The following is a 27,891-nucleotide window of genomic DNA, read 5'->3' on the forward strand; positions in this document are numbered from 1 at the left end:
TTATAAAGAATTCTGCTGATGTATAAAACTACATGGTAATGCAGGGAAATAAGAGTAAAAACAGAATTTCAGGATACGTTATCAATGAAACGCCAACAAGCATGCCCATATCGTCTAAGTATTTAGCTGTGACAATGCCATGTAAATTCGTGCATATTGATCATATAAAGCAAATGTAGAAAATATGTCTTGTATGGTATGTATTATATTCGAAGTTCATAAAACTTTGTTTCATCAATTTCGCACTTTACAATGACTGTCTAAAAGAAGAGAGCCGTCGAATTCATACACTCGTACTGTATTTATGTTTATTAGTTCATAGACATCACGCATATGGTCTGCGGCCTTACGTGGGAAACACTAACAGTCGGAAGATATTTCTCTGATAAAAAGAATTTATGGTTAAGATTTTGAAATCCGTTCATCAAAATACATCCTGAAACTGTTTCTGCTACCATTCCATAACTGAAGTATACGAATAAACAATGAGGATAAAGGTACAGACTCAAGATTTTCGTAAAAATAACAAAATAAATTACATCTTTCTCATCAAAAATATATTAACTACAAGCACATGCTACCAAATTAGTCAGCCAGTAAGGGCAACGACTGCAAAGAATTCAGAAATTAACTGACTAAAGAATAGTCTCGTTTTTGCTTGTACGGCTTCTTGTGACAAGCAGGAAGCTTGGTGTTAAGATTAAACTTCTACAGATAAGTGTATTTTCTAATTTTTTTCTTAGATTTAAGTAATATCTGCATTAACAAATACTGAAATAGCATAGACGAAGAATACATACCGATATATATTTGTTGCTGAAAAGAAAAAACTGCCGATCCGGGAGCTAGTTGAAGTTGATTATTCGAAATACTGCTCTCCACACCATCTATTCTATGCAAGCTACTTCATCTTTACATAATTACTGAACTTAAATCTATTTGAACCTGCCTGCTGTATTCAAACCTTGATCGCACTCTAAAGTTTTTTACCCACACACTTATCTCCCTTAACAAACTCTCAATTCGTTGGTGTCTCAGAATACGTCCTGTCAACAGATCCCTTCATTTAGTCACCCTCTCCAATAAATTTATTTTCTTCCCAATTTGATTCAGTACCTCCTTGTTAGTTACGTGACGCACCCACCTAATCTTCGTCACTTTTCTGTGGCACCGCATTTCAAAATCTTGTATTCCTTTTTTGTCTGCACTACTTATCGTCACGTTTCACGTCCGCACGACACACTCCAGACAACTGCTTTTAGAAAAGACTTCCTAACACTAATTTATATTCGATGTTACCAAATTTTTCTTTTTCATAAACTTCTTCCTTTCTATAGCTAGTCTGCATTTAATACCCTCTCTACTTCGGTTTTCATCAGTTACTCGTATTTTGCTGCCCAAATAGCAAAACTCGTCTTCTACTTTAAGTTTCTCATTTCCTAACCTAATTCTCTCAGCACAGCCTAATTTAATTCAACTACATTCCGTTACCCCTATTTTACTTTTACTGATGTTCATCTTCTACCATCTTTTCAAGACACTTTCCGTTCCGTTCAACTGATCTTCCAAGTCCTTTGCCGTCTACGACAGAATTACAATATCATGAGCAAACATGAAAATTTTTATCTCTTCTCGCCGAACTGTAATTCCTTCTCCACACTATTCTTGGGTTTCCTTTACTGCTTGTTCGATGTACAGATCGAATAACGTCGGGAATAGATTACAATCCAGTTTTACTCCATTTTCAATTACTGCTTCCCTTTCATGACCTTTGACTCTTGTAACTGCATCTCGTTTCTGTACACGATTTTATACAGGGTGACCAGAAAAAGTCTGATAGATTGTGAAGGTGTTGCAGGGTAGGTTGTGCTGGTAAATAAGTACGAGGAAAATTCGAAACGTTGCGCCCTTTCCGACTTAGTTAGCATCGAAGCTAGCCAATGAGGCCGCTGCCCGGGGAAATTCAGGCAGCCTTCCATATACATTTGTATCGTTCTCTTATTCGATTCTAGGAGACCAATCGAAGTACACGTTTAGCGACACCGTCTCTGGCGGCCCGCTTGAATCTGCCCGCGCAACGGTCTGATTGGCTAACGTCAATGCTAATTAACTCGGAAACGGTGCAACGTATCTAAATTTTTATTATTAGCTATTTCTTAGCACAACCTACCTTGCGACACCCTTACAAGCTTTTCAGACTGTTTTGACCACCCTGTATAACCTTCCACTCCCTATAATTGAACTATGATACCTTCAGAATTTCGAAGATTATATTCCAGTCAAAATTATCAAAACTTTCTCTAAGCTTACAAAAACTCTAAACTTAGGCTCCCCTCTGTTTATCTGATCTTGTAAGGTAAGTTGTTGAATCAGCATTGCATAGCGTGGTCGTACATTTATCCAGAATTCAAACTGAACTTCCTCAAGGTCGGCTTCTACCAGTTATTTATTACACAGTTCGAATCTAACGTATAGCTCAAAGCTTTATCCGATACTATGCACCAGTTTCAGATTTGGCTCAGGAATGAGAATCACTCATGTGGATTCGCAGTAAAAAATTTGTGAGAGGAAATATTTCTTGACCTTAACGAAAAGGAATCAGTGGCAGCCAATGTCGTCTTTTTATTGAGTATAAAATTCAATGGAGCCTTATTTATCTACCGGCAACAACCACAGATTTCGTAACTGATAATATCTCGATTTTATGATTCACCACAATCCCTCAGTAAGTTATCGTACAACTTTTGGCGTTAACATACGCGAGGGGGAATTCACAGATTAATTTAGTTTGTTATCTGGTCGCTTTTTCCAGGCGTTAAAAAGCTGGTTTCATAGAATTGAGAAGTTCGAGGTGCTCTATCAAAACCTGAAAAGACATTGATATGAAAGAAAACAATGCGATTATTCTCACAGCAGATAATTGTTACGAAGAATGATATTTTGGTAGATACTCTCCTATACTGCGTATTGGGACCGTCATATTCTTTCTCGAATACTATCTCGCTTTATTGATAAGAGCTATATGGCGTCAGCGCTATCCACAGATAGGGCTGTTTTTGCATTTGATTCCTCATGTGGGAACTTTAATGTTTTAGTTTCTAATTCTCATTGCAATTTCGTTGCGCTACATGTATTTCGTCATATTATTATTAATAGAAATAAGTGCATCACGTTAATCGCGATATTTTCTAAGTAGGCTTGAACCAGTACATATGTAGATTACGCACAGTATTTCCGCATACACCAGATATACATAAGCTCAAAATATAGGTAAATTCCTTTCTTTAGACTCTAACAACGGTCACGTGAATATTTAAAAATATGAATTGCCAGAAAGTTAATCCCCTCTAATTCTCCAGCCAAAGCAATCGGCTATTCGTTTCCGAGAAATACGTGAGGAAAGGGACTCCCCTTTTACTCGAGAGCGTGCGTAGTCTGCAATGTTAATAACCATAATAAAGCATTCCATGTGTCTCTAGTTTTCATCGGCTTACTATAGAAGTTCGAATGTTCTGAGGATCAAAGGCTTAAGGAATGTTGTGGCCAACGACGTATATGGACACCAAGCAAGAGTTGCGTTCGTTAGAACAAAGTATGTCATATACCCTCAGAGCTTTACAAAGGGAATTCCGTATAAAAGCGCTTTTGTAAAATAAAATTTTAGCCACAACTGAAATTGGATGTTGTGGTTCTGTATCAGATGGGATGATAAAGAAGCAACTTATTACGTAGATGTTTGTTCAAGGTACGTGTTCGTAATTTTAAAAGCTGCTTAGTTTTAAGGAAGTACAGTGTTGAACAATGTTCAAACACATACAAGCCAGTGGACGGACGAGACCCAAATTTTCAACATCAACAATGTATCGTTAGTTTCAATAAGGCGTCTAACATAGACTCTCCGTTTATCGCTTTACCATTCGCTCCCTAAAGGCAGAAACACAGAACGTGTATACTGAGTTTACAAAAGGAAAGAAGGAAGATTAGGGGTTAACGTCTTGTGTGTGACTACGTTACTAACGACGGAGTGCAAGCTTGAATTGCAGAAGGATGGGGAATGAATTTATCCGTGTCCCATTTCAGGCAACTCAGCACAGCATTTGCCATAAGCGATTAGGACAACCATAGAAAATATAACCTGGACGGCAGAACTGGGATGTGAACATTATAGATAGACCATTATCTCACCATTGCAACAACGCGACCGGTGTGTCAAAGAACAGATAAAACCGAATACTCGACAAGCTGCCTTGATATTGTTGAAAATCAATACTATTTTCATTGGAACTATGGATAAGAAAAAGGAGGTAAAATACTACGGGCGGTAAGTGCATTTGGAACACGAGCGAAGTCAGTTGAGAAATTAGCGCTCGTGCCAGACGTAACTCTGGGACTGCAACGCCGTCAAGAGGGGGTGAGTGATAGAGACGTTTGAGGCAGACATGCTCCAACGTTTCGCGAGTCCGACAGTATTGATCAGTGAGGTTGGAACTCATCCAATAAGCTTTTCTCACTTATTTAAATTCTGCTTTATGAAAAAAAACTACTCCACTTCCTGGATAAACATAACAGAAAGCAATTTTAGTCATTGCTTCCAATCGCTATCCAGAGGCTTTCTTAAAGATAAATCGAACAGATTATTTCCTCGCTGTTATGAAATGTGATAGCTTTATTAATGATATCGTAACTGAAATGAAAAATAACCTAAATACTACAATAACGAATGTTTTTCCTTTATATTTCGCAGAACAAAACTTGTACTCGTCATAACTAAGCTCAGCTAGGTTGCACAAGTTTTAAGAAAGAAATGAAGTAAGCTTTCTAGTCAACATACAGTTCATAATTCACTTCGTTCACCACCTTGCCATATTATCATACATGAACATTAGTAGACTGTATAATTTCTGTTATCTCAGATATTCAGATATGCATGACAGTTTCTTTTGGCTCCACCGTCGATTCATAGCACATTTTGAAGCACACTACTTTTTACAGGCGCCGTTCGTATACATAAGTCCTATACAAAATATCCTCCTTATTGCCCAAAAATGTTAAGTAACGTCACCCTATCCATTTTCTGAAGCTCCCTTCATTTTTCAGTCGCGAACCTCTCAAGGCTTAAACAGGGCTCAAATTTCAGCAGCCAATATGAAATTCGTACTATCCACACTCTTGGGAGCGTTCGAACATTGTCAATCAGGCCCGGCGTATTTATTCTAGACATAGCTACTAGTTCACGATTCACACTTACAGATCCCTGCCAGATTCCCGTCTACTCCGATTTACGTATTCCATGCGTTCATAAATGTCATCAGCATGTAATATATTGTTCGTTATATTCTAAACTACCTTCATTTCCATCTTACATGCTAGTGTTTACGCCAAGACTGCGGTGCAAACACTCGACAATGGAATATCCTGCGTTGTGCCAAAGAAGAAGTTCTACATTTTCCCGTCTGTTGAAATAAGCTAACGGCTTATCTTAGTACACTATAGCTTTAGTATTTTATAACTGTTGCCAAATGCACACGTTTTAACTCACTGCCTCCTACAGATTTTTCTCAATTTCCTTTTTTCCAAAATTACCATTCCCACTCGACAGTTTCAGTTTTCCATTACAGTTATTGTACTACGAATTGATAACATACTTCGTCTGTTGTTGTGTCAAAGTATACATGTTTACGTAGTAAAATGTACAATGTGTGGTCCAGCATAAGGGAAGTCTTGAAGGACATACTCTGACCAGGATAGATACAGAAAAAATAAATAGAAATAATAGCGAGAGCAAACAAATACTTCTGTTTGAGAAGATTGAAAATCTGATAATAAATTCTCAAACAATGTAAGCGAGTTCTGTCTCTTTGATCGAAAGTGAAACATCTACGACACGTCCAGTACCACCAAAAATTAGAAATATGGCGGACTTTTAGATTCAGCGACAAATAAAAAGAAAAATCATAATTTCTAGCTGCTTTATTGCATACACTCTGTTTTCAAGCGAGTAATCGCATGTGGAGATTGCTACGTTGCAACTAAAAGTGATAGGTCACCAATTCAAACTCCACATAGGGTATATATAGACAAAGATAAATAATTTCATATCCTTAACTTATTGCTGGACCGTCCGTTAGATGCGCTGCGTTGAATTCTAAATATTAAAGGAAGACAGCGAGGAGAAGAAGGTATTGCAATATCACCATTACTATATAACACAGCTGCAGCTATACTGTTACACATGTTACTAAATAAGCACACTAAACTAAGAAGTGAAATAAAAATCCTCGTACATTGCACTAACCAAGCAGTGACCTTGTGAAATGCTAAATTATAGGCAGCCACAGAAAATCCAGACCTCATCTGGCTCCAAAAATACATATAATACTTCAGATGAAAACTGCTATACTAAAGTGTAAAATATGTATAAATCAGTCATAGTGTACTATACTCTGCAATGTGTTGACCAAAAGATTCGAGGATGGGATTGTCAGGGAACAGACATTTCAAAAGAACATTCTGAGGAACATGAAGACAGCAATAAACTTCGTTCGTATTTGATAACAGGTTGCGATAGTAATACAATTTTTTTCACCCAGAGAACGTAGAATCTCTCGGTGGGTAATCTGAGGTAAATCGGATTCAGAACGCGAGTTATTTCCTACACCATGTTCGTAAGGGCGGGGGGACCACCTCGTTCCTGGCAGTCAACATTTGTCTCCCAGTCTCGAACCGCGTGACCGCTACGGTCGCAGGTTCGAATCTTGCCTCGGGCATGGATGTGTGTGATGTCCTTAGGTTAGTTAGGTTTAAGTAGTTCTAAGTTTTAGGGGACTGATGACCTGAGATGTTAAGTCCCATAGTGCTCAGAGCCATTTGAACCTTTTTTTTTGTCTCCTAATGATGACAGTGTTGAAAATAATAAAATAATCGAAAGCTCGAGCTCCAAACTTGTTTGATACAGCTCAGATTGTGTAAAGATTTTATCCTGCATACGGCAGTGGCGCTAACGCCGTGTTGACCTTTGTGGCAACATCTTTAAAATAGTTCATGTAAACAGCGAATAAATAAGAAATATGTTTCGTTTCCAAAATATTAAAAAAAACGGACTTTAGGACTCATACTGCTTACCCTTCACGTGTCTCGTGATTGATAATGTTCTTATTTCTGTCTCCAAGGGAAGCAGAAATGAAGTGAAGAATGGGACGTGGCGGTCACCCATTGGACACGGCGACGTCGCAGGCGCGGTCGTGATATGTAATTCGTGGCGTTGATACGCGGCGTAACGCAGAGCCTTGAGCTACTAAATCTAGAAGAGCCGTTAATAATGCACCGCTATCGACGCGAACAACGCAAACAGTGGCGCCTGATTTGAGCGTGCGACGCGCTGCCAGCCGGTCTAAACAGTCGGCGTTACGTGACAATCGCCACCGCTGTTTCCGGCGAGCTGCTTTTTGTTTTATTGTCCAGAAATTGCACGAGTCTGAGTTATCGGGGACACCCTCACGTACCGCGTCACGTCATTCAAAAGCGTACGATCACATTTCAGAGTGAGTGCTGCTATTAGCATTGTCTTTAATGTCACAACACTACGGACTGTCGAGAGAATAAAAAAAAAAGGTGGAAATAAACTATGTCGCGTGACTTGCTATGCGCGCTACTACCAGAGCCACGCGCGTCTACATTTTCTCATTACAACCTAACAACTGAATTTCCCGTTGATAAATCAATGTAAGAGCACACCACTTTTCCGACACGTTTTCGCCTGCCACATTATCCCCGCATCGCTATATTTTAACAATGTTGACACTCATCTTCCATGTACCTCCAAGAATGACGTTTTCGCTCAAGTTTCGCTGTTTTCGGAACAGACAAAGCTTTGCTGAGATATTGTTTACGAAATCTAACCAGGCAATAAAATATAGTCCAGCTAATCAAACTTTTTCGACACAGTTGAAACGCTTCTGCTATTTGCAGCTATGTTACTGTTAATTTTATAGCACCTATGAAAGAAATTGCATTTTCTCACTTATGCAGGACAGTTTATTGGAGTGCTCGTAGCATTAATAGGCTGTAAACGTTTTATTCAGGTAATGAAGTTCGATGCATTAATTTCACTTAAACAGTCATACAAAATTTCTCAGCTAGACTAACTAGCAGAGATAGTCAACTTTTAAGCCCTCTGTTCTGAGCAAAATATTTCGTGAACTCTTTAAGTGACGGTTAGTTTAGTAAGTTATATCTTCGCACCGGCCGTGATGGCTGTGCGGTTCTAGGCGCTTCAGTCCGGAACCGCGTGACTGCTACGGTCGCAGGTTCGAATCCTGCCTTGGGCGTGGATGTGTGTGATGTGCTTAGGTTAGTTAGGTTTAAGTGGTTCTAAGTTCTAGTGGTCTGATGACCTCAGATGTTAAGTCCCATAGTGCTCAGAGCCATTTGAACCATTTTTTGTATCTTCGCTGACAATAGTACTACGATTCGTTTTCGTAACCTTATTATGAAATAGAATGCGTTCTGTGACGGGATGCTTTCAAACCCAGACATTTACCTTGTGTGTTACCTCTAGTTACGTTTCTTTGAAATTTATTTGCATATCTACAAAGAAACAAAGTATTTTTCTTTCCTTTTTGCAGGAAGATGTGTTTGAAAAGAGTATGCATTGTTAATTTGTTTACATCTTTTGTGTCTTCGCCTGTTGTAACTAAAAAAAAATCCTGCCTTAACAAACAATTTTTAACGTCCAGTAACTGTGAAATCAAATCACTGTGTCAGTGTATGCAAGCATCTCAGAAACGATACGGTGCGGTGTCACTTTGAATGCTGGTATATAATTATGCTCTGTAGAGCCAGTGGTTCACAAAATTCCGACACAACCGTGTAGAAGGATTTTTGAGGTATTCGGCGGACTGCATTAGTAAAGGCGACGACACTGGAGAATCACATTAAACGCTCAGTAGCGAGTAATATATCCTTCTCAGGATTTTACATACCGTTAGTAACAACGTCATCGGAGATATAGTGATTAACGATAGCAATCTTAGAATTATCTACACGAAAAATTTATCACGACTCACAGATTCAGCATTTGGTTATTGTAAACGGATGGTCTCTAGAAGGAGAGAATTTTAGCGCTACTGAGCATGCTGAAAACTACTGGCAGCTAGTTAGGAGATGGAGTATTAAGAAAAATAACTACTGAAGATGTCAGATCACACATTTGTAATGCTTCGTTTTCTTTTATTTGTTGTGGTTGACACGAGTCACTGTACATCTCACAGGTACTTACGAAAGCAATGAAAACAGTTTGCTGGAACACAACACAAATATAATACACATTTGTATTCACAGTTTTTGTCCTTATACCACAGAGAAATATTACGAAAAAATGATATTATCGCAGAGCATCCTTCCATCCCGCCGCGTTTTCGAATATAGAAGTAATAAGACGAAGCAAAGCGTACTTAAAACCATGTAGACAATTATTTACACCTGTTTTTTATCCGTTAATAGCGCTAGGAAGCTCTGAAATAACAGTCTTAAAGCATTGAGACTGCATCGGAGGCTAGGGTACGTCGAGAATTCAGCCGGGAAGCGTAATAGGAATGTGAATGATCCCAGTATGTAAAAACCTTTGACAACACGCAGGGTTAACCTTGGGATTATTATATTACTATATTATTGTTTATAGGAGAGCGACATATCTACTTTACTGTAGGATAATTCAGAATAACATCGATATAATATTTACACTTGGCGTACAGAGTGACAACTCTCACTAAACGTGGATATGCGTAAAATAATTCACTTAAGGAGGAAAATAATCAACTAGCACTCAATTTTAGTTTAGATGGTAAGCCTCTCGACGTTGACACTGATTAAAGAAGTAGAACCAACATCACAAAGCAATACCAAGTGGAGGAAACACGTCAATCTGTTATATGAAAGCGACTTGAAGAAATCGATTTACGTAGACAATTCTGGAGAAGTTTTATTGCATCTATAAGAGGAAACACCTACAAGATTCTCGTACGAACAATTTTTGAAGAATGGTTTCCTCAAAAAGGTAGCATGAACGGAGAGTCGGGAAAGTATTCAGTGTCTTCTTTGAAAGGGTTGTAAGCAGTGCAATTAGTTAGTATAGAAATAATAAAGAGCTGAATTGTGAGCATAAATGAGAGCAATTGTAAGAAATGTCAAAGTTGTTCTCGCAAAAGGAATGTGGAAAATAGAGAAATAGTAGACTGAATAATTATTACATTGGGCTCGATGTGTTTACACTGTGTGTTCGATGTAACGAACAAACTTCAGTTGCTTCGTAAATGGTTCAAATTATAGAAATAACGTTTCCAGGAATTAACAGTACTGGAAGGTTACTTTAAAGTGTCTGTAATTCTCTTAACGTTTTTACCAACTGAGATATTGGGGAAATGATGATTTTTTTTAATGAGACGATATATTTTGTTAAATCGCATTCCATAGAACGTGAAAAAGCATACAGTGATATAATACACGGTAGTAACCGCAGGGAATCTCAATGCAAAATGGCTGAAAATTGTGCTAAATTTGAGCTAGAAATCGCCTGAAATAACACAGTTACATTTACATGCCCACGAAAACATCGCATGATGAGCATTAATCTGCAGCGTGCAGGCAGATTTTGCTCTCACGTTTTGTATATTTCCTGTTTATTTTTGTGAAGACTTCACTTCTAAAAGATGCGCGTCCCTCGTTTCTTGGACTATCGAATGACGTAAAGACAATAAAGCATTTGTTCAAAAAATTATTTCAGTATCTGAGTCAATAAAAATGTTACATTAATACACCAAAAACTGTAGAATTCTAAGTTTCAGTTCCTTTAATATCTTATGAAACATCGGAGTGAGCACGTTTCTTGAGACGCCTCGCAATTGGCTTAGAGACCGCAAGAAAGTAACTGTATCGATACACAATCACTTTTACAATTGTGAATGGAGTAGCACGTGAAGTTAGTAATACGAGGGATGCTGTGAAAATTCTCGTCCGAGCATAGAGATGCTACGCAGGTGGCTAACATATTAGAATCTTTGCAAAATACAACTCTTTCAGTGGCACACAGTGAAGTTTCAATGATTTTTTGTTACTTGCTTGTGACAGTCATAACAATTGAGTGTTAAGACATCAATGAAGATTGAGTCAAACTGAATTATGAGCGACGATGAACTACATTTTGTTAATAAGTTAAAACACAAGGATTGTAAAAGGAGAGTTGTATTTATTATTAAAATATCCTAATGAATTGAGGAGGGTCGTGCATCCAGTGATGATAAGTATTAAGAATTATCTATTCCGTGCGATTAACAAGATTGTTTTCGTATAATTTCACAGAGTCGTACCTAATGACTGCTGACTCATGGTACGAGAGCTCGACAACATGGCAAAGGTGTGATACCGTACCACATTTTCACAGAATTTTTTGCTATGTTAACGTACGCTTTGCTCAAGAGTGTTCGGACTTGTTTAAACACAATAGCGCTGAGTTCGTCTAACGTTTCATAACGACAGATGAAACACGGATTCATCATTATACACTGAAGACACGATGTAGTGATAAGAGCTAATGACAAGAGGGGAGATCACCAAATAAATCAGAAACAGTTCCGTCTACATGAAAAGTAATGGATATCGTTTTCTGAGATTCTCGTGATGTGGGGAACGAATCTCCCCCCCCCCCCCTCCCCCTTCGTGGGCGTGGAGTATTACGTTTCTGAACTGAACAAACTGAAAGATGCAGCTTGGTCTGACATTCGTCTCACAAAATAGAAACGTTTCCTTCCTCTACGATAATGCACCTTCACACACGCATTGGTCGTTACTGCAAAACTGCATAACGTTCCGAACGTCTTCCTGCTGCTTTCTATTCTGAGATTTGAATAAATGGCTAGGTGAACGTAGGTTCAAATCAAATGAGTGAAAAAAATCCTTTATATTTCAGTTTCTGATGAAGCGTACAGATTTAGAGAGTTCCGATTGAACTAATTACCTAGGGGTTACGAACAACTTAAATTGGAACCAGCGCATAGAAAATGCTGTGGGAAAGGCGAACCAATGACTCCATTTGATTGGCAGAACACTTAGAAGATCGTACAAATCTATTAAACAGACTGCTTATTCTACAGTTCTCTGTTTTTGTAGAGTATTGCTGCGCGGCATGGGAGCCTTACCAGATAGGACTAACGGAAGAAATCGCAAAAGTTTAAAGAAGGGAAGCTCGTTTTGTATTAGTACGGGATGGAGGAAAAGGTGTCACGAAAACAACAATCTAATTGAGGCGATAATCATTAAAACAAAGGTGTTTTTCCTTGCGGGGAGAACTTTTCACGAAACTTCAATCACCAGCTTTATCGAAAGAATGCCAAACATTTTGTTGACACCCAGCTACGTAACGAGAAATGACTATCGTAATAAAATAATAGAAACCAGAGTTCGCCCTCATTTTTTTCCAAGTGCTGCTCGAGAGTGGAAAGATTACGAAGAAGTCTAAAAATGGTTACACAAATCTGATGCCAAACACTTAAGTGTGCAAAGTAGTCATGTAGATTTAAATGTAGACTCGGACACTTATTTTACACACTTAGGGAAACCTTTTACTGCAAGTTTTAAAAAGCTGGAAAGTTTTCGAGTACATTTATTGATTTAGTAATTGATTATTTTGCTAGTAAAAAACAAATTAATCTTTTAAATCCAGCGTTTTCTTTGTCAGGACGAGAAATTTTAAAATGTCCCAAGTATTACTATGAAATGCCGTCTAGTAAGAAATTCATAGTGGCCTGTAGTATTACGTAGGTGAAGAAATATGGAAACAGAGACGTGAGTGACATACGCTGCGCCGCTCCGTTTTCTTGCGCCTACTCGACCACTGTTGAGTCCCGATTCATTTCAGCAAACGAGACGCGCTTAACAAGCGCCGGCGCTGCTGTGGTGGAGGGCTTAGAGCTCTGTGCTCGTCGCTGCCGCGGGGGGGGCTCGCCGGGTGAAAAACCCCATTTGTCGCTCGCAGTGGCCTAATGAGGGTTTTGATATTGGCACGATAGCGGTCGAATAGCCGCTGAGATAAGGAGCGCGTAAAGTGCTTATATACATACGTACATGCGCCGATAAGGCTTAGAGCGGCTGCCTGGTTTTAAAGCTAGTTTCAAGCTGTTGGGAAAAACTGTTTGCACGTTTGCACATTTATCGAATTACTGGTGAATTAACTTTCAGTTTCTAGTCGAGATTAGGGCCTGCTTCTTTCCTATAGACTCAATAACACCTCAGGCCAGTCCAGGAATCTTTTCCTCATTCCAAGGCCAAGATTTACAGGTAATCCAAAAGCAAATATTTTCAGAACAAATAGATGGCTTTTCACTGTTGCGTTAAGGATAACGAGAAGATGGTTTGTTCTATAGAATACCAGTAAAAACTTGAATTCTGGGCCCCGCATGGTATCTGACTCGTAAGTTCAAGACGGTGCCAGGAACTCTGTGACCAGCAAAAAACTTTCTAAAGTTTTGGTAGACATTCTCTTTAAAGCATCTTGCACGACACGTGAATGTGTGGATACGTAACTTCGTCGACCTCTCATCTTTTATGGAATGAAACTCCGTGAAACAATTCTCAGTGAAAAAAAAAAGTGTTCAAATGTGTGTGAAATCTTATGGGACTTAACTGCTAAGGTCATCAGTCCCTAAGCACACAGGTTCGAATCCTGCCTCGGGCATGGATGTGTGTGATGTCCTTAGGTTAGTTAGGTTTAAGTAGTTCTAAGTTCTAGGGGACTGATGACCACAGATGTTAAGTCCCATAGTGCTCAGAGCCATTTGAACCATTTGAACCTAAGCACACACACTACTTAACCTAAATTATCCTAAGGACAAACACACACACCCATGCCCGAGGGAGGACTCGAACCTCTGCCGGTATCAGCCGCACAGTCCATGACTGCAGCGCCCTAGACCGCTCGGCTAATCCCGCGCGGCAATTCTCAGTGACTAAAACGTTTTTAACCTGGGAGATATCATGTATATGTAATCATAAGGTACAATTCTTTCCCTATCCCTACGGAATAGCGCGAACTTTTACAATCACTAAAATGGTTTTACCATTAGCTATCGGTAGATAATTCCGTCTTGCCGATTAACGCAGACGGACGTGCTACGATGAGCCAGCACATGGTGGACCATCTATAATGAACATAAAGTGTGCTAAAACTCGAAAAATTAAATTTAAATAATTGCTGAGACAAATCCCTCGAGTTAATTAATCTCCATTCTATCGACGCTGGTTGACGCTAACCTCTCCTAGACGTGAAAGACTGTCTCTACTTTCACTGCTTTCAAGATGAGGAGATGATTGAAAATCAGAATCTAATTTATACAACAACGTTTTATTCATGTAGAAGAACTCCAAATCACGATCCCTTAACCGTTTCATTAAGAAAAATCGGTACAAGTTTCGAATGGTAAAGTAGCTGCAATATTTGTCCATCACAAATATGATTTCTAAGACCAGAAAATCACAGACTACTGGTTAATGACGACGATAAAAAAAGTAGATGATATACAAATTTGTAATCCGCACTGACCACGTAAGAGTCAATAGAATGACAGATCATAATGCTTCTTCAGAAGACATTCGTTCTCCACTCTGCTCGAATCCTCATTGACTCCGTCAGCCCTATACTGGTTAAATGCTTGTTTTCAAAAATCTCAACCTTTCACTGCCAAAAATTGTATGAATGTAGTAGTAATTTAAATATTACTGGGCATTACTTGGCTGATGTGGCGCTCACCTGGCGCAGTTGTTGAAAGTCCTTTACGGTGATTAAGTCGGGTCGACGTCGCAGTAATTACGCAATAAACGGCCGTGTCCGCTTCCTGTGTTCCGTCGCGTGCTCTACTCTGTCATTCCGGAAGACAATGTTCAAAGCAAATAGGCCAATATGATTATATTTTTGTGTACACTGTAGGAAGTGTACATAAAAGCAGGCACTTTTCAACAATACACAATAAGTTCCAAAAAGATTATGAAATCGTTCTTGTCACGAAACCGCAAACGGGGGAACAAAAACTTTAATAAGGTAATGAGTCATGAAAGCTAGAATCCATTCTGACCGTTGTTCTCAAGAGTGCAGAAATTTATAGCATAATGCAGTGAAGTAAAATGGGTATGTATTAAATTTGAAAAATGAATTCGAGAACGATTGCGCAACAAGTTTTACCATTCCATGGAGTGGGTAACGAAACGAAAAGAAAGTAGACGGATATCCCATTACGCAACGACATAAAACTGTTAGAATAATAATCTGACGTACAGCAAACGTAGGTAAACACGGTGTATGTTTGTAAATATATTGAGATAAGTAAGTTACAAATGATCGATGGGCATAATACAGCGGTAATCTTCGAGTGCTTTTGTTGCCTTGGGCTCATTTTAACACCTTTTAAAAGCGCTCACCGTAATTTATTTTTTCTTGAAACAGCATTCAGTTTTTATCTAAGGCCTTCATGATTGCGACGGCACAGTAACGGCTTTTCGAAAGCGTATTTTGTATCAAACAGCTATTTTGCTTCTAAATATTATGTTCGGTTCTTTAAGAATGGCTACGACAATCAATGGTAATTAATTGCATAAAACGCTCAGACGTCCTGTGCTATCTGTATAGTAACATGTATCAGAGATAAATCTATACCCAAAAACGACACGACTAGACATTTACTGCTCCTAAACACGCGTCTTTGGTTTTTCAGAAGACAATGGCGCTTCTCAGGGAAGATGGGGAAATATCCGTCAGAAGATGGCCGTGACGTAACAGGCTGATGGTAGGTGGAAGCAGGTCTGTCAACCCCGCTTCGCGAGCCGGTGATCCGTCTCTTTGACAGCACGTCACCTGCCAATACTCCGGCTTTGGGGTCAAAGCACGACACGTCTTGTAAAACTGCGAGGTGGATGAGAAATCTGTAGTCAGTGTGTACGAGAAATTCTCAGCATGGAAAACCATACCCTCTACACAGCCCCGCAGTTGGCTGCGTAACCTTTTTTTCCTGACTGTATAGAATTTAGTACTTTATCGAAAATTACGTATAAGACAAATATAGCTCATTGGAGGCTAATACGTCTGATATTAGCATTGTTTGAGGCCTGTACTCGGTGTGGAGAATACATTTTATCTCCGTTAAACCGTTTATTTCTTATCCGTGACAACAGTGAAAGCGAGAAACTGTCAGCAACAAATAGAGTTATGGTACTGCATAGTCCCAGTACTGTAAACTAGTCACGTTCCACTTTATAACTTTCATAGCAATAAGGCGTAGTTAAAAGAAATTAGCGTTTCCGAGTACATGTCCTTCATTGGTTTTCGTTTTGTTTCGGGAATGCTGTTTCCGCATTCGGCAACATAAAAATTCTTTAGCTGTAACTGCCAGTAATTTCCATTGACGAAGTGAAAGAAAAAAGACAATTCACACGCCATCACCACGGGCCGATAACGGAGAAATAACAAAAAAATTGCTTGTATTCACTCAGTGTGTACTGTGCCTTTCAAGCATTATTATAACTTACCTTAGGTGACACGCCAAAATATGACAACTATTTTTTCATAAGCTGGAACACTGGGAATGAGCCTAATGCCCGAAATATACACCACTGAGAAACGTAATACTAATAACAGAATCTGTGAATCCAACAGCTTGTACTTCGCTTTTTTCAAACGTAACTAAATTCAAACTGCTCACCTTCTGAACAGAGTTTTTAGGTACTCTGTTTACGATATAAAGATACAGGGAAGTGTGAGAAGTTTTTAATTGTTGTAAACATTAGTTGTTTTTTGCGAATGTTTTAAACAAATAGCGATTTCACTATCTGCAACGTCTTCCTCACTTTCGTCCGGCCTCTTGTTACATAAAACACTCACATTCTGAATTGGCTCTCCGTTTTTCAGTCCGAACCCCCACGAGAAACAATATTTTGCGTTGTCTCCTCTCAGGCGTTTCACATGCAGCGGCGTCAACTTTAATCGTTTGGTCAAATTTAACAGCGAATGGAAATTTAACACATTGTGATCTGATCGTAGGTGTGACACGGAAAGGGTGATAAACGTTTGGAACCGGACGGTAACGTTTAGCTGTCCATCCGAGCGCATAAATTATTCGGTATTCGTGCGAATAATAATTTTAAAAAATCATTAGCCCAAATTTGATACAATATTTCTGTAGTACGCACGACGACACCTTTTGTGCGCGGCCTTTAGCACGGATATTGTTTAATTTATCGCTCGTTTCATGTAATATGAAATGTATCAGCTCGATTAAGCGTCATTTGTCGCTCCGAGAGCATTTTGGAAGCTATTTAGCAAACGTCACATAGTGCGAGCCTGCCGTTTAAATATTTCATCGCGCACGTTTGATTCAATTACTGCTCTTTGTAACGTTGCTAGCAAACACGTTATTCACACAGTTTTGCCCGAGGTACGATATAAGCGCAATACGTTTATAGAGCCGACACATCGCTCTGTTTGGCTTTTGAATAATAAATGCGTGTATTGACTGGTGGCCGGCCATGATTCCTGTGTCAATATTCCCAATCATGGCACTCACTATTACGGCCGGCCCGCTTCTCACGAGGATCGAAGTTTCCACTGCGACACCGCGTTCAGAACGCCTCCCGTACTGCGCCGCGTAATTATGCTTTCTAATAACGGAAAGAATGGAAGGCGAACTACTCGTAATTCATGTCGACTCAATTACGTCCTCTCACAGCGATGGAGGAACGCAAATACCTCGAATTGTGCCTCTCATCGATTCGAATTACCTCTATACGGAGGGTAAAAACCAATGTTTAAACCAAGTAAATAACACTAAAAGCCGTTGGATAGGCTGCCGCATATGATATAAAACTGTTACGGCAAAGTACGAATGTACCGTCCCCTTACCTGAACGGCGGTAGGTTTCTAATAATGTGATCTCCATAGAAGACAGCTTAGTCAAAAAAAATTTAAAAAAAAATCACGCTATATTGCCGAAGCAAGGTATCCATAAACAACATACAATCTCAGTGAAAGGATATATCTTCACTAAAGCTACGTTTTAACGATCAGTTCCACATTAAAGTCATTAAACAAGGAGAAATAACTTAGTTGTAATAGAATAATAGGAAGTTTTGACAGTCGTTTTGTTTGAGGAACTATCCCGAAATTCAGCTAAATTGATTTAAAGGAATCAAAACAGGATGGGGATTTAAACGACACTCATCGAAAATACGAGTCAATTCTCTGCACTTTCTTGTCCAGTGGTATCTGTATCAAATATTGTTCAAAATGTTCAAATGTGTGTGAAATCTTGTGGAACTTAACTGCTAAGGTCATCAGTCCCTAAGCTTACACACTACTTAACCTAAATTATCCTAAGGACAGAAACACACTCCCATGCCCGAGGGAGGACTCGAACCTCCGCCAGTATCAGCCGCACAGTCCATGACTGCAGCGCCCAAGACCGCGCGGCTAATCCTGCGCGGCATCAAATATTGATCTAATGTAATGCCAGAAAACTTTAAATTTACTGAAACTGGGACTGAATGAATGTGTTACATTTAGAGTTAGAGACATATAACATAAGGAAGGAACCTGCGTACGTGAAAAAAAACTTAGAATCCCAGGAAATTTTAAAAATGTCAGTTGAAAGTAAAACAGACAATAAAGAGACGTTAGGCAAAATGAATAAATGTCATTGGGAAAAGGGATAACATACTGAGTCACGTGCTGAGACTTTCGGGGTTAACTAGCGTGGTACTAAGCGGATCACCAGACTGTAGGTTAAAACAGAGACGAGGATACTTCACTTAGATGTTGATGATGGTGTGCATGATAAACACTCAAAGAGGAGGGTGTTAGGCGACAAGCTGAAACAGAGGTTCGTATAACTTCTTGGTAAGCTGGAGGACATTTTTCCAAAGAGGAATTTAGTTTAGCACTGTCATTCCATCCAATGCCATGCAACATCGAAGGTCACTGATAACAGAATCCACGTTTGGTAAATTACAGCAAATGGAGAGACTGATTACCTTATATTAGAAAAATCTGGGAGCATAATAAACAAAAATTAAACTGTTCATTACATCACATGTACTGATGAACAAAAACAAAACCAGAAATTAGCAAACATACTATGTGAAAAACCTCTCGAATGGTTATTTTGAGACGACAGCACTCATTCAGAAAATACAGAGAGACTGTATTGTTACAAGATTACAGACAGGAAAAAAAATAATTTTGCAGATTGCAGTATAAAAAAAACTTAAATAGAGGAAATGAAGAACCTCAGTCAGCCATCGGGAAAATGATATGAGTTACTGGAGATGCTGCAGGGCTGAAAATATAAAACTACATCCATGGGACGCTAGTTAAAATGTCAAATACCTCTAACCTGCACTGATAGAGTCAGTTTCAAAACGGACTTCATTTGCAACGTTAAAACATCACTTGAATAAACTAGAAAGATGAGTTATCCAAGTAGGGAATAGGTTAACACCGCGCAATCATCAAAAAGGTGCTAACATAGTTCCACTAAATATTTTTGTCAGGTCACACTACATACCGCAAACGAAATGTAGAGTAATGGATAAAGTTTCTGTAAACTTGTTTCAGTCATTATTACTAGTTTTCTCGAACACAAAGAAAATTGTATTCTATCATTATACGGTAGCAAAAAGGAAACGACAAATACCTTGAGCGTAAGAAAATACCATGAGCTCTCATTTCTCCTTGAGCAGTACCATTATACGGCGAGCAATATTCTAGGTCTACTAGGAAGATTCCTGATTTTCTAGCATTGTATTCCCGCGCCTGAACATTCCGATAACGTCTTGCTAACGTTTAGAAGTTCAAAAAATATTGTCGACGAAGAAGCATGCCGTAAAAATTTCTTCAAATAGGTGCAGGTGCTGCAAAATTGTGCGGTATTTGATAATTCAGTTCTTTATGATGATTTGTAAGAAATATTTATTACCATCGTATTATGAAACTGATAGTCAATTCTAACACATGTGTCCTATTTTGGTAGATGTACTCGGATTTCGCATCGGTTTGTAAGATACATAAAGAATATCCACGATTATTGGAGTCAAAAATGACCAGCACACATGAACAAAAGGCGGAGGAAAGATAAGGTTTAACGCCCATTCAGCTACAAGACGGCTAGGAACGGAGCATAAGTTCGGTTTGGACAAGGACAGGAGAGGAAATCTGCAGCGCGCTTTTCAACGGAAACAGAATACAAACGCATAAATACGGAATAAATTTCAACGTTCCACATTTACTAATTTTTTTCTTACTATCTATTTGTGTGCGTGAACCCGTTGAAAACTTCCACTGCCGTCTCCAGAGCTGAAAGTGTGAGTTATTACAAGAAATCATGGTGCGAAAGGAAATTTCAGACATCTGTTGAGAAAGATGTAGGACAGATAAGCATTTGAGGTCCTGCCGATGACGAAGTGATTAAAAAAGGTCTACCGATGAAAGCCGGGTGAATTGAGCGGTTTGACATTTCAGTGCTATTTGAGGACTGGAAACGAAATACTTTTAGTCGTCTGACGAGAGGTTCATAATTTGTCGCACACACCACGGTTTCGTCTAGATTCGTAAGCGAAAAACGTTAAGAGACAAAATATGGAAATGAAAACACGAACAGGGAATGTTAAAAAAGAAAAGGCAGATTAAAATTTAATACCCGGTAGACTATAAGGTCATCGGGACGGAGCGTAACCTCGAACGAAGTAAGGATAGCATAGGTAACTGGTAATTTTTTAATAAAAACATCCCAGCGTTTGCCAGATGCGATGTATGAGAAACAAGGAAAAGTATGCTAGACGTACTCTACATACTTTTGATTATACGTCCATCGCGCAAGATCGTTGAAAACATCGCTATGACTCTTCTAGCATTAAAGATCTTACCGAGCGAGGTGGCGCAGTGGTTAGACACTGGACTCGCATTCGGGAGGACGACGGTTCAATCCCGCGTCCGGCCATCCTGATTTAGGTTTTCCGTGATTCCCCTCAATTATTCCAGGCAAATGCCGGGATGGTTCCTCTGAAAGGGCACGACCGACTTCCTTCCCCACCCTTCCCTAATCCGATGAGACCGATGACCTCCCTGTCTGGTCTCCTTCCCCAAACAACCCAACTCCCATTAAAGATCTTATACATTCTGTATAACTCTATGCGTGGGTGAAATTTGCAGTAACCTACAGAACAATATTAGATGGTAAGGAGATATTCAAAGGAAAAGATATATCGGTAGCTACGGCAGCGACCGCCCCTCATGGGTAAACTGAGCGCCATGGTTTCCGGGCGGCGTTTAGGCGACGGCGTAATCAGATCTGACATTTTGTACTAAGGAGCCCGAGTGGCCGCTGTCCGCGGTAATTACTCGACCTTCTCCCTTGTATAATTCGCTCCTCCTTTCCCAGCACGCTGCAGGCTAACTCAACTGTAAAGCAAAATTTATTAACAACCACTCGCTCCTCGACTAGTGTGCGAGGCGGGGGCGCAGCTCGGTAATTAATATATTACTCCGAAACTGCCTGACGAGATCCGTAGCTGGAGTTATCCGATTCGCATCTGGATATAACTTCCTAGAACCGTTAATTACAAATTCTGTGTCTTAATTAAATGGAAGCGGCTAACATACGGCTGGTGCTTGAGGGCCTGTACGCGAAGGTGTGTTACGCTGCTTATAAGGTAACGGATCACACACCCAGCCCAACGCACTCGAGGATACGCCTACGAATAGATTTCAAACGACGATAATCCTGCGTCGTTCTCACGACACGGTAGGCCATGCCGCACCTGTTTAATAGAAAGGTAACGTGTCAGATAGGCCCCCGTGTACTTTCTTTGTTCATCGATAGGGAATTTCGCCATCGCTGCAACGATTACCTCGTCGCACCAGCGCTTGTTTTTGATATAAACGATCTTTATAGTCAGGAAACACGCGTGCGGCCGACAGAGAATTTTCTTAACGACTTGCGTGTTAAACTGAAAGCTGTTCAGGTTAACCGGATGGACGCCGAAAGTGTTTTAAGTGTTGTGTTGGTTTCGGGTAATGGGTCAGGGCCGATCGGAGAGATAAACGCCGCCGCGGACACACACATACACACACACACACACACACACAGCTGTGCAATCTGAGCACTTTTATAGCGCATAAAACATGCACATTACATTAGCGTCAAATTGTAGTCCTCGGGTCACGATCTCTTGACCTTTCCCGGAGAACTGCTGCTACAGTACTACAACATAACTTATCCTGAAAGCGACGCACTTGGAGATCTTGCTCTGGACTAACAGAAATAGCAAATCAGAAGTGTTCGGAGTACACAGGCGAAGTGTTATATATATAGTACCGCGTATAGTGCCCTGAGGAAGGCAGTCAGCATAATATTGGTAACTCAGTGTCGTGTGGAGATGAATACGTCGTATTCTTAGAAGTTAAAAAGCTGATCACTCATCAACACGAACACTGATTTGAACACCGGAATGCTCTATTAGCCTTGTCGTACTTTGTGAACTGATTCATTCGTTCATATAGAGGAGGATCTGCAGTTCAACCAGAAATCTGAACGATTCTGCAAATTCCCATAGACATATTGATTTTATAGAAGAAAAATTCACATCCATTGCCACAAAAAAGCTGTAGGATTAGCCAGAGATCAGGCCATTAATCTATGTAACTGTAGTTTTTTTTTAATTTGAATTTATTGGTTCAAATGGCTCCGAGCACTATGGTACTTAAATGCTGAAGTCATCAGTCCCGTAGAACTTAGAACTAGTTAAACCTAACTAACCTAAGGACATCACACACATCCATGCCCGAGGCAGGATTCGAACCTGCGACGTAGCGGTCGCGCGGTTCCAGACTGTACCGTCTAGAACCACTCGGCCACTCCGGCCGGCGAATTTATTGGCTTTCAGGACGTGCCCATAGAGTCAACTTAATAGTGTATTGTCAATTATGACGATACGAACGTAAGGACAACACAACACTCACTCCCTGAGCGGAGGAAATCTCTGACCCGGCGGGGATCTTACACGATCTCCTTCTGTTAGCAATACGTTGCTCTGATCACTCAGCTACCGAGGCGGATAACTTTAGTCTTGCATTACATCGTAGGTACTACAAATGTCTAATTTATCACAGTTTTACCTTTTGTTGTAAGCGCGGCCGAGATATTACTACACAGTATATGAAATATAATAGAATATCCATATTTAATTTCCGTTGTGGATAGAAACGGTTTCAGTACTTTATGTGTGGGCAGCGACAAGTGCATTTACGAATAACGGTACTGATCGGGAATGCATAAACGGTATAAAAATATAATGTTGCCCCCAAAAGACTCGACATGTATCACCGTGCAGCTATTGCCTCTTTCAGCCCACCGGTACAAATATTAAACACTCAAGGTGAACATTCTGGCCGTACTATATATCTCTGAGAAGCGTGGTGTGTCAAAAAGAGGAGTTCACCATATGAATGCCTTGACATATAGAGCATAAAATTTAATACTCGGGAAGAAGAGATTTTCTTTATGGCTAATTAAAACCAGAATAGTGTACTAAAACACAAGTGAAGCGTGCAGAAAGCACAGGTGAAGCACATAAGCTTTATTTAAATTAAACAATACGGAATGAGAACAAACTGACGGCATATGCAGGCTACGTGCGCGTCAGTCACCACGCTACAGGACAGATCATTATTTACATTAATTACTGCTCGCCTGAAACTAGCGCTACGGATATGTACCTGCAGATATCGGAAAACTAATATGAAATTGTCGTTTTACGAGTAATCTACAATTAATATTGCAGACCAAGCGATTTTTGCTTGGGGGAAAAATTCAGTGAGCCGACTTTCGTCAACAATAATATCTAGCAAAAATACACACAACAAGCTTTGTTTGAAATGTTTTCGTGTAGAGTATCCGCGCATCTCGCATTCGGTGTAAAATCATTATGACGGTAGCTGTCTGACTGAATCGTGTGCTGCGAACACAGTGCTTTTTAATTTTTGGGAAAAGGTCAAGCAACTAAATTCATCCTTCCAGCTACCTAAAACACTAGTCGACGCCTAAAGGCTACCTTGTAAAGACATGCAAATGTTACTGCCTGTATACAAAACGCTGCACATACACAAATAAACTCTTTCTATAACCTGCAAAGGGCTTCGTTGTACATGAAGGCCTAAGAAGGTGCTCACAGAAATAGTCACGTATTTAGAACAACGTATTATCAACATTTTTGCTACCAATTTTTGAGACATACTGTACAGAAAGTTTATATTACTTTTGGGCGTCCCCCGCTGTGTGTTACACTACGAACACTTTCGGTAGCCGACGAGGAGAAACTTCCGAGGCAAAGGATTACTATAAACACTTGAACTAATGGCAGTTTTGTTAGTGTTGCGACCCCATTTTGAGACAGATGTACCAACGTATCACACTGCATCTTCTCAAACACTGGCGTCTAAATGAAATCTTCTGAAATACTATTAGACTGCATCTAGTACAGTTGTACACATGGTTTTGTAACGTTGTATTTGATAATATGACATCATTCAACACTGTCATTCTGCAGTTGCTCACACTTCATTACAGTTAGTAATTACATTCACAACGATAACAAAATGACGTAGCAATGAATTACAGGATACAGCATGGTACAGACACGCGCCAAACTTGTGAAACATTCCAGACAGCATAGACTCGTACGTGTGCGTGACCGCGTGGTACCATGAGAAATTAATATACCACGTCAGGTCCCGTGTGCACCACCCACACAACACATCCAATCACGCTTTAGAACAAATTTTAGTTTTCGTCCTCAATTACAATCGTGTCATAATTTGGTGCTTATTTTTCACAGGAATTTTATAATAAATCAGCCATACTACAGTTTCGCACGGATCATAACATTAATATATCACGAAACAAAATTCACACTCACTGAAAGGAAAATAAGAATATTCAAAACATGTCCCACGACGACAAAAAATACTGAAGAATAAAACTAAAAGCGAGTGAGAAATGGATTCCTCGTTATCAAATACTGATATTGAAAATATTGCTACTACATTTGTGGAAAAGTTCTGGAGTATAACACCAAAATACAAAAGTGGAAATGCGAATCAGGAGACTCATCACTAATGCAAACAAAAATATTTAATAGCTGAAAGAGGATGAAAAACTGAAGTAGATACCATGCTAGAACTGGGCTGAATCGAATTTTAACTCTGAAACACGCCGGAAATCGTAAAAACAACAAACATATACTATTAGAATACGATTTAATGCTTAAATGAAGGAGTTATAGTTGCGTTATGCCAACTGATACAATAGTGGCAGTTTATAACACGAAAAGAAGAACAAGAACTGAGAAGGCAAGAGTCCTCATGTGGGAAGGGAACGATTGAAATGCTCCCATGGCGATGATTGCCAAGGACACATGCTGATCAAAGGACGCGAGAAGGAAAAAGCATTACGCTGTTCCCATTCGGAACAATTACTTAGAAAAATGGTGCGATAGCGTAGCGTACAGATTAAACAAGCCGTTCGTCAGCTCCCTGGAATGGGCTAGCCGTAGCGGCGCTGATTTTTATAGGCGACCGTCAGCTTTTTATCTGAGCTTCTCCCTTGTCGCGGGCGGCACACGGAGGTGGGAGAAGTCGAGGCGCGCTCTAACACGGTACGGAGCGCCAGTCTTAATGGACAGAGGGCTTCGGCTTTACTAATAAAGAAATAAAGGAAGGCGGTGCTTAGTTTGCTGTCGAAGCCAGAGGACTCTAACGAGCTATTACTCGACGACAAACAACCAGCCGGCGCGACTGGTTTCCCCGGTAATCGCGGTGTGTAAAAACGTCAGTTGCAGCCAACAGGGCGCAACTTAGTCTTCCTGACAACTCGGCAGGAGCGGCAACAGGACGCTGCCCACTAACTGTGTATCTCATATCATTTCTATCGCTGCGGGCACTGTCCTATTAATTTCCACGACGTTCGATGCCGAAGGTGAGAACACTTCCGAGATGAAGGCGCTACTGCTCAGCAGATTAGATACTGTACAACCTTACCTACTAGCTTCCTGACGTCGTGTATCGCCGACGGACGAGAGAATACTCTGCACGATATTTTTGCTCCCGGTTAACAGAAACTAGTGCCACACCGCCAGTAAAACTGTTAAATTACTCTCAGCTATCGTCTAACGTAACTGCATAGATAAAGGCAGTGTCTAAACGAGCCAACAAAAACAGTTGCTGTAGACAAACGTATATTGTGGCACTATGGTACCGAGATTAGAACAAATATGAACATCGTAATTAGCACCGAAGCATTTAGCACCTGCGCTAAGTAGTCATTCTAGACCTGACTGTTATTAAACGCACTTTCAGCCTTCGTAATGACGCTGTCAAAGGATAATATATTTTTGGTGCGGCACTTCACGTGGAATTAGTGAGAGACAATTCAAAGTGCGTTACAACAAATGTCAGCAGCGATGACAGGCTACCCATCAATTTATTTTTACCAAGAATCAAACTCGTTAAAAATGTGTACAAAAATAACTTATGTGGAAGGACTCTAACAATGCGGGCATACCCTGAGATTAGCGATAGTTTCTGGAAGATAGTGACAGTACGAAGATCCGTTGTGAAACTGGCAAATAATGCGATGTAATCTCAGAGTAATTTGTACAACAGCTGACGAAGTAAAGGTTACGAAATTTCGGCTGTCAAACAGTCCAGACATTACAGCATTGGTCATTTTGCTAGCATTTCTGCTAGAACTGTAATGTTCCACTGTGTAACGGTGCAGTATGTGTCCTCAGAAGGGTGTTTCGGTCGACACAGCGCGGGCATGCGGTGCACACGTGTACTAACCATTGGAGCAGACGGAGTGCGAGTCGGCGGCGAGGCCGGAGTCGGTGCCGCTCTCGTGGCCGTCGCTGAGGTCGGCGTCGGGCGGCGCGGGGGGCGCGCCGTGGGCGGCGTGGGCGGCGCGGCACCGCAGCGACAGGTCGCGCGGGCCCTCTGATCCCGAGCCGGGCGACGAGCAGGGTGACGCCGAGCTCGCGCCGTGCACGGGGCCCGAACCCGCGACCCCTCCTCCGCCGCCGCTGGCGCCGGACCCCGGGCTCGACAGGATGTCGGTGATCATGAAGCGGGAGCGCGTCGCCTGCTGCTGCTGCTGGCTCACCATGGCTGCGGGCGCCAGCTTGTCGCTCACCGTCATCTCGTCCACGGTCATGCCCCGCTGCGTCGCCAGCCTCACGACGGCGTCCACGACGGTGACGTCCGCTGGCTAGGGGCGGCCGCGCGCGACTGCGGGCCGCGCCGCCCGGCGCGCGCCGCGGCCCGGCCCAGCGGCCATCTTGCTCCGCCCCCACCCCCCTCCACTCAGCGCCGGCCGCCCTCCGGCCAATCGCGGAGTGCGCTCTGCCACGCCTCCCGCCCGCCGGCCCGACCCCGCCACTGACTTTCACCCGCGATCTCCTCCGCGGGATCGATAGCGTCTCCGTCGAGGTCGACGGACGGAAGGAAGGGAAGGAAGCCTACAACAGATTTACAGGCCGCCTAGACACTCGGCTAATAAGCCTCTCCCCTAGCCGCTAAACGACTGCCACGTGCCGCCTGTCCTCACGCCGTGACGCGTGTGACAACGCGGACACTTCACGGCCCCCGTGTCTGATGATCGCGGATTCTACTGCCGGTGGTCGCTTAAACGTTTTCCAAACGTTTCGCCGGTGCTACGATGGACGCCCTCCATCTATTTTCTCTGTTTCTGCCAACCTTGTCCGATCATATCACGAAGCTGTATTCAACGCTATTGTGCGATTCGCCACCAG

General features: G+C 41.0%; 1 protein-coding gene across 1 annotated transcript in view; it reads right to left on the reverse strand.

The window, feature by feature from the left end:
- The window catches only part of LOC124555963 (homeobox protein B-H1-like), a 180,843-nt gene extending 153,550 nt beyond the window's left edge, over window positions 1-27,293 (reverse strand). Inside the window, exon 1 of the mRNA XM_047130010.1 lies at window positions 26,927-27,293. Coding sequence (XP_046985966.1) covers window positions 26,927-27,293 — 367 coding nt within the window. The remainder of the gene's footprint in view (window positions 1-26,926) is intronic.
- Between the last annotated feature and the right edge of the window lie 598 nt (window positions 27,294-27,891).

This window comes from Schistocerca americana, chromosome X (genome assembly GCF_021461395.2).
Source record: "Schistocerca americana isolate TAMUIC-IGC-003095 chromosome X, iqSchAmer2.1, whole genome shotgun sequence".
NCBI lineage: Eukaryota > Metazoa > Arthropoda > Insecta > Orthoptera > Acrididae > Schistocerca > Schistocerca americana.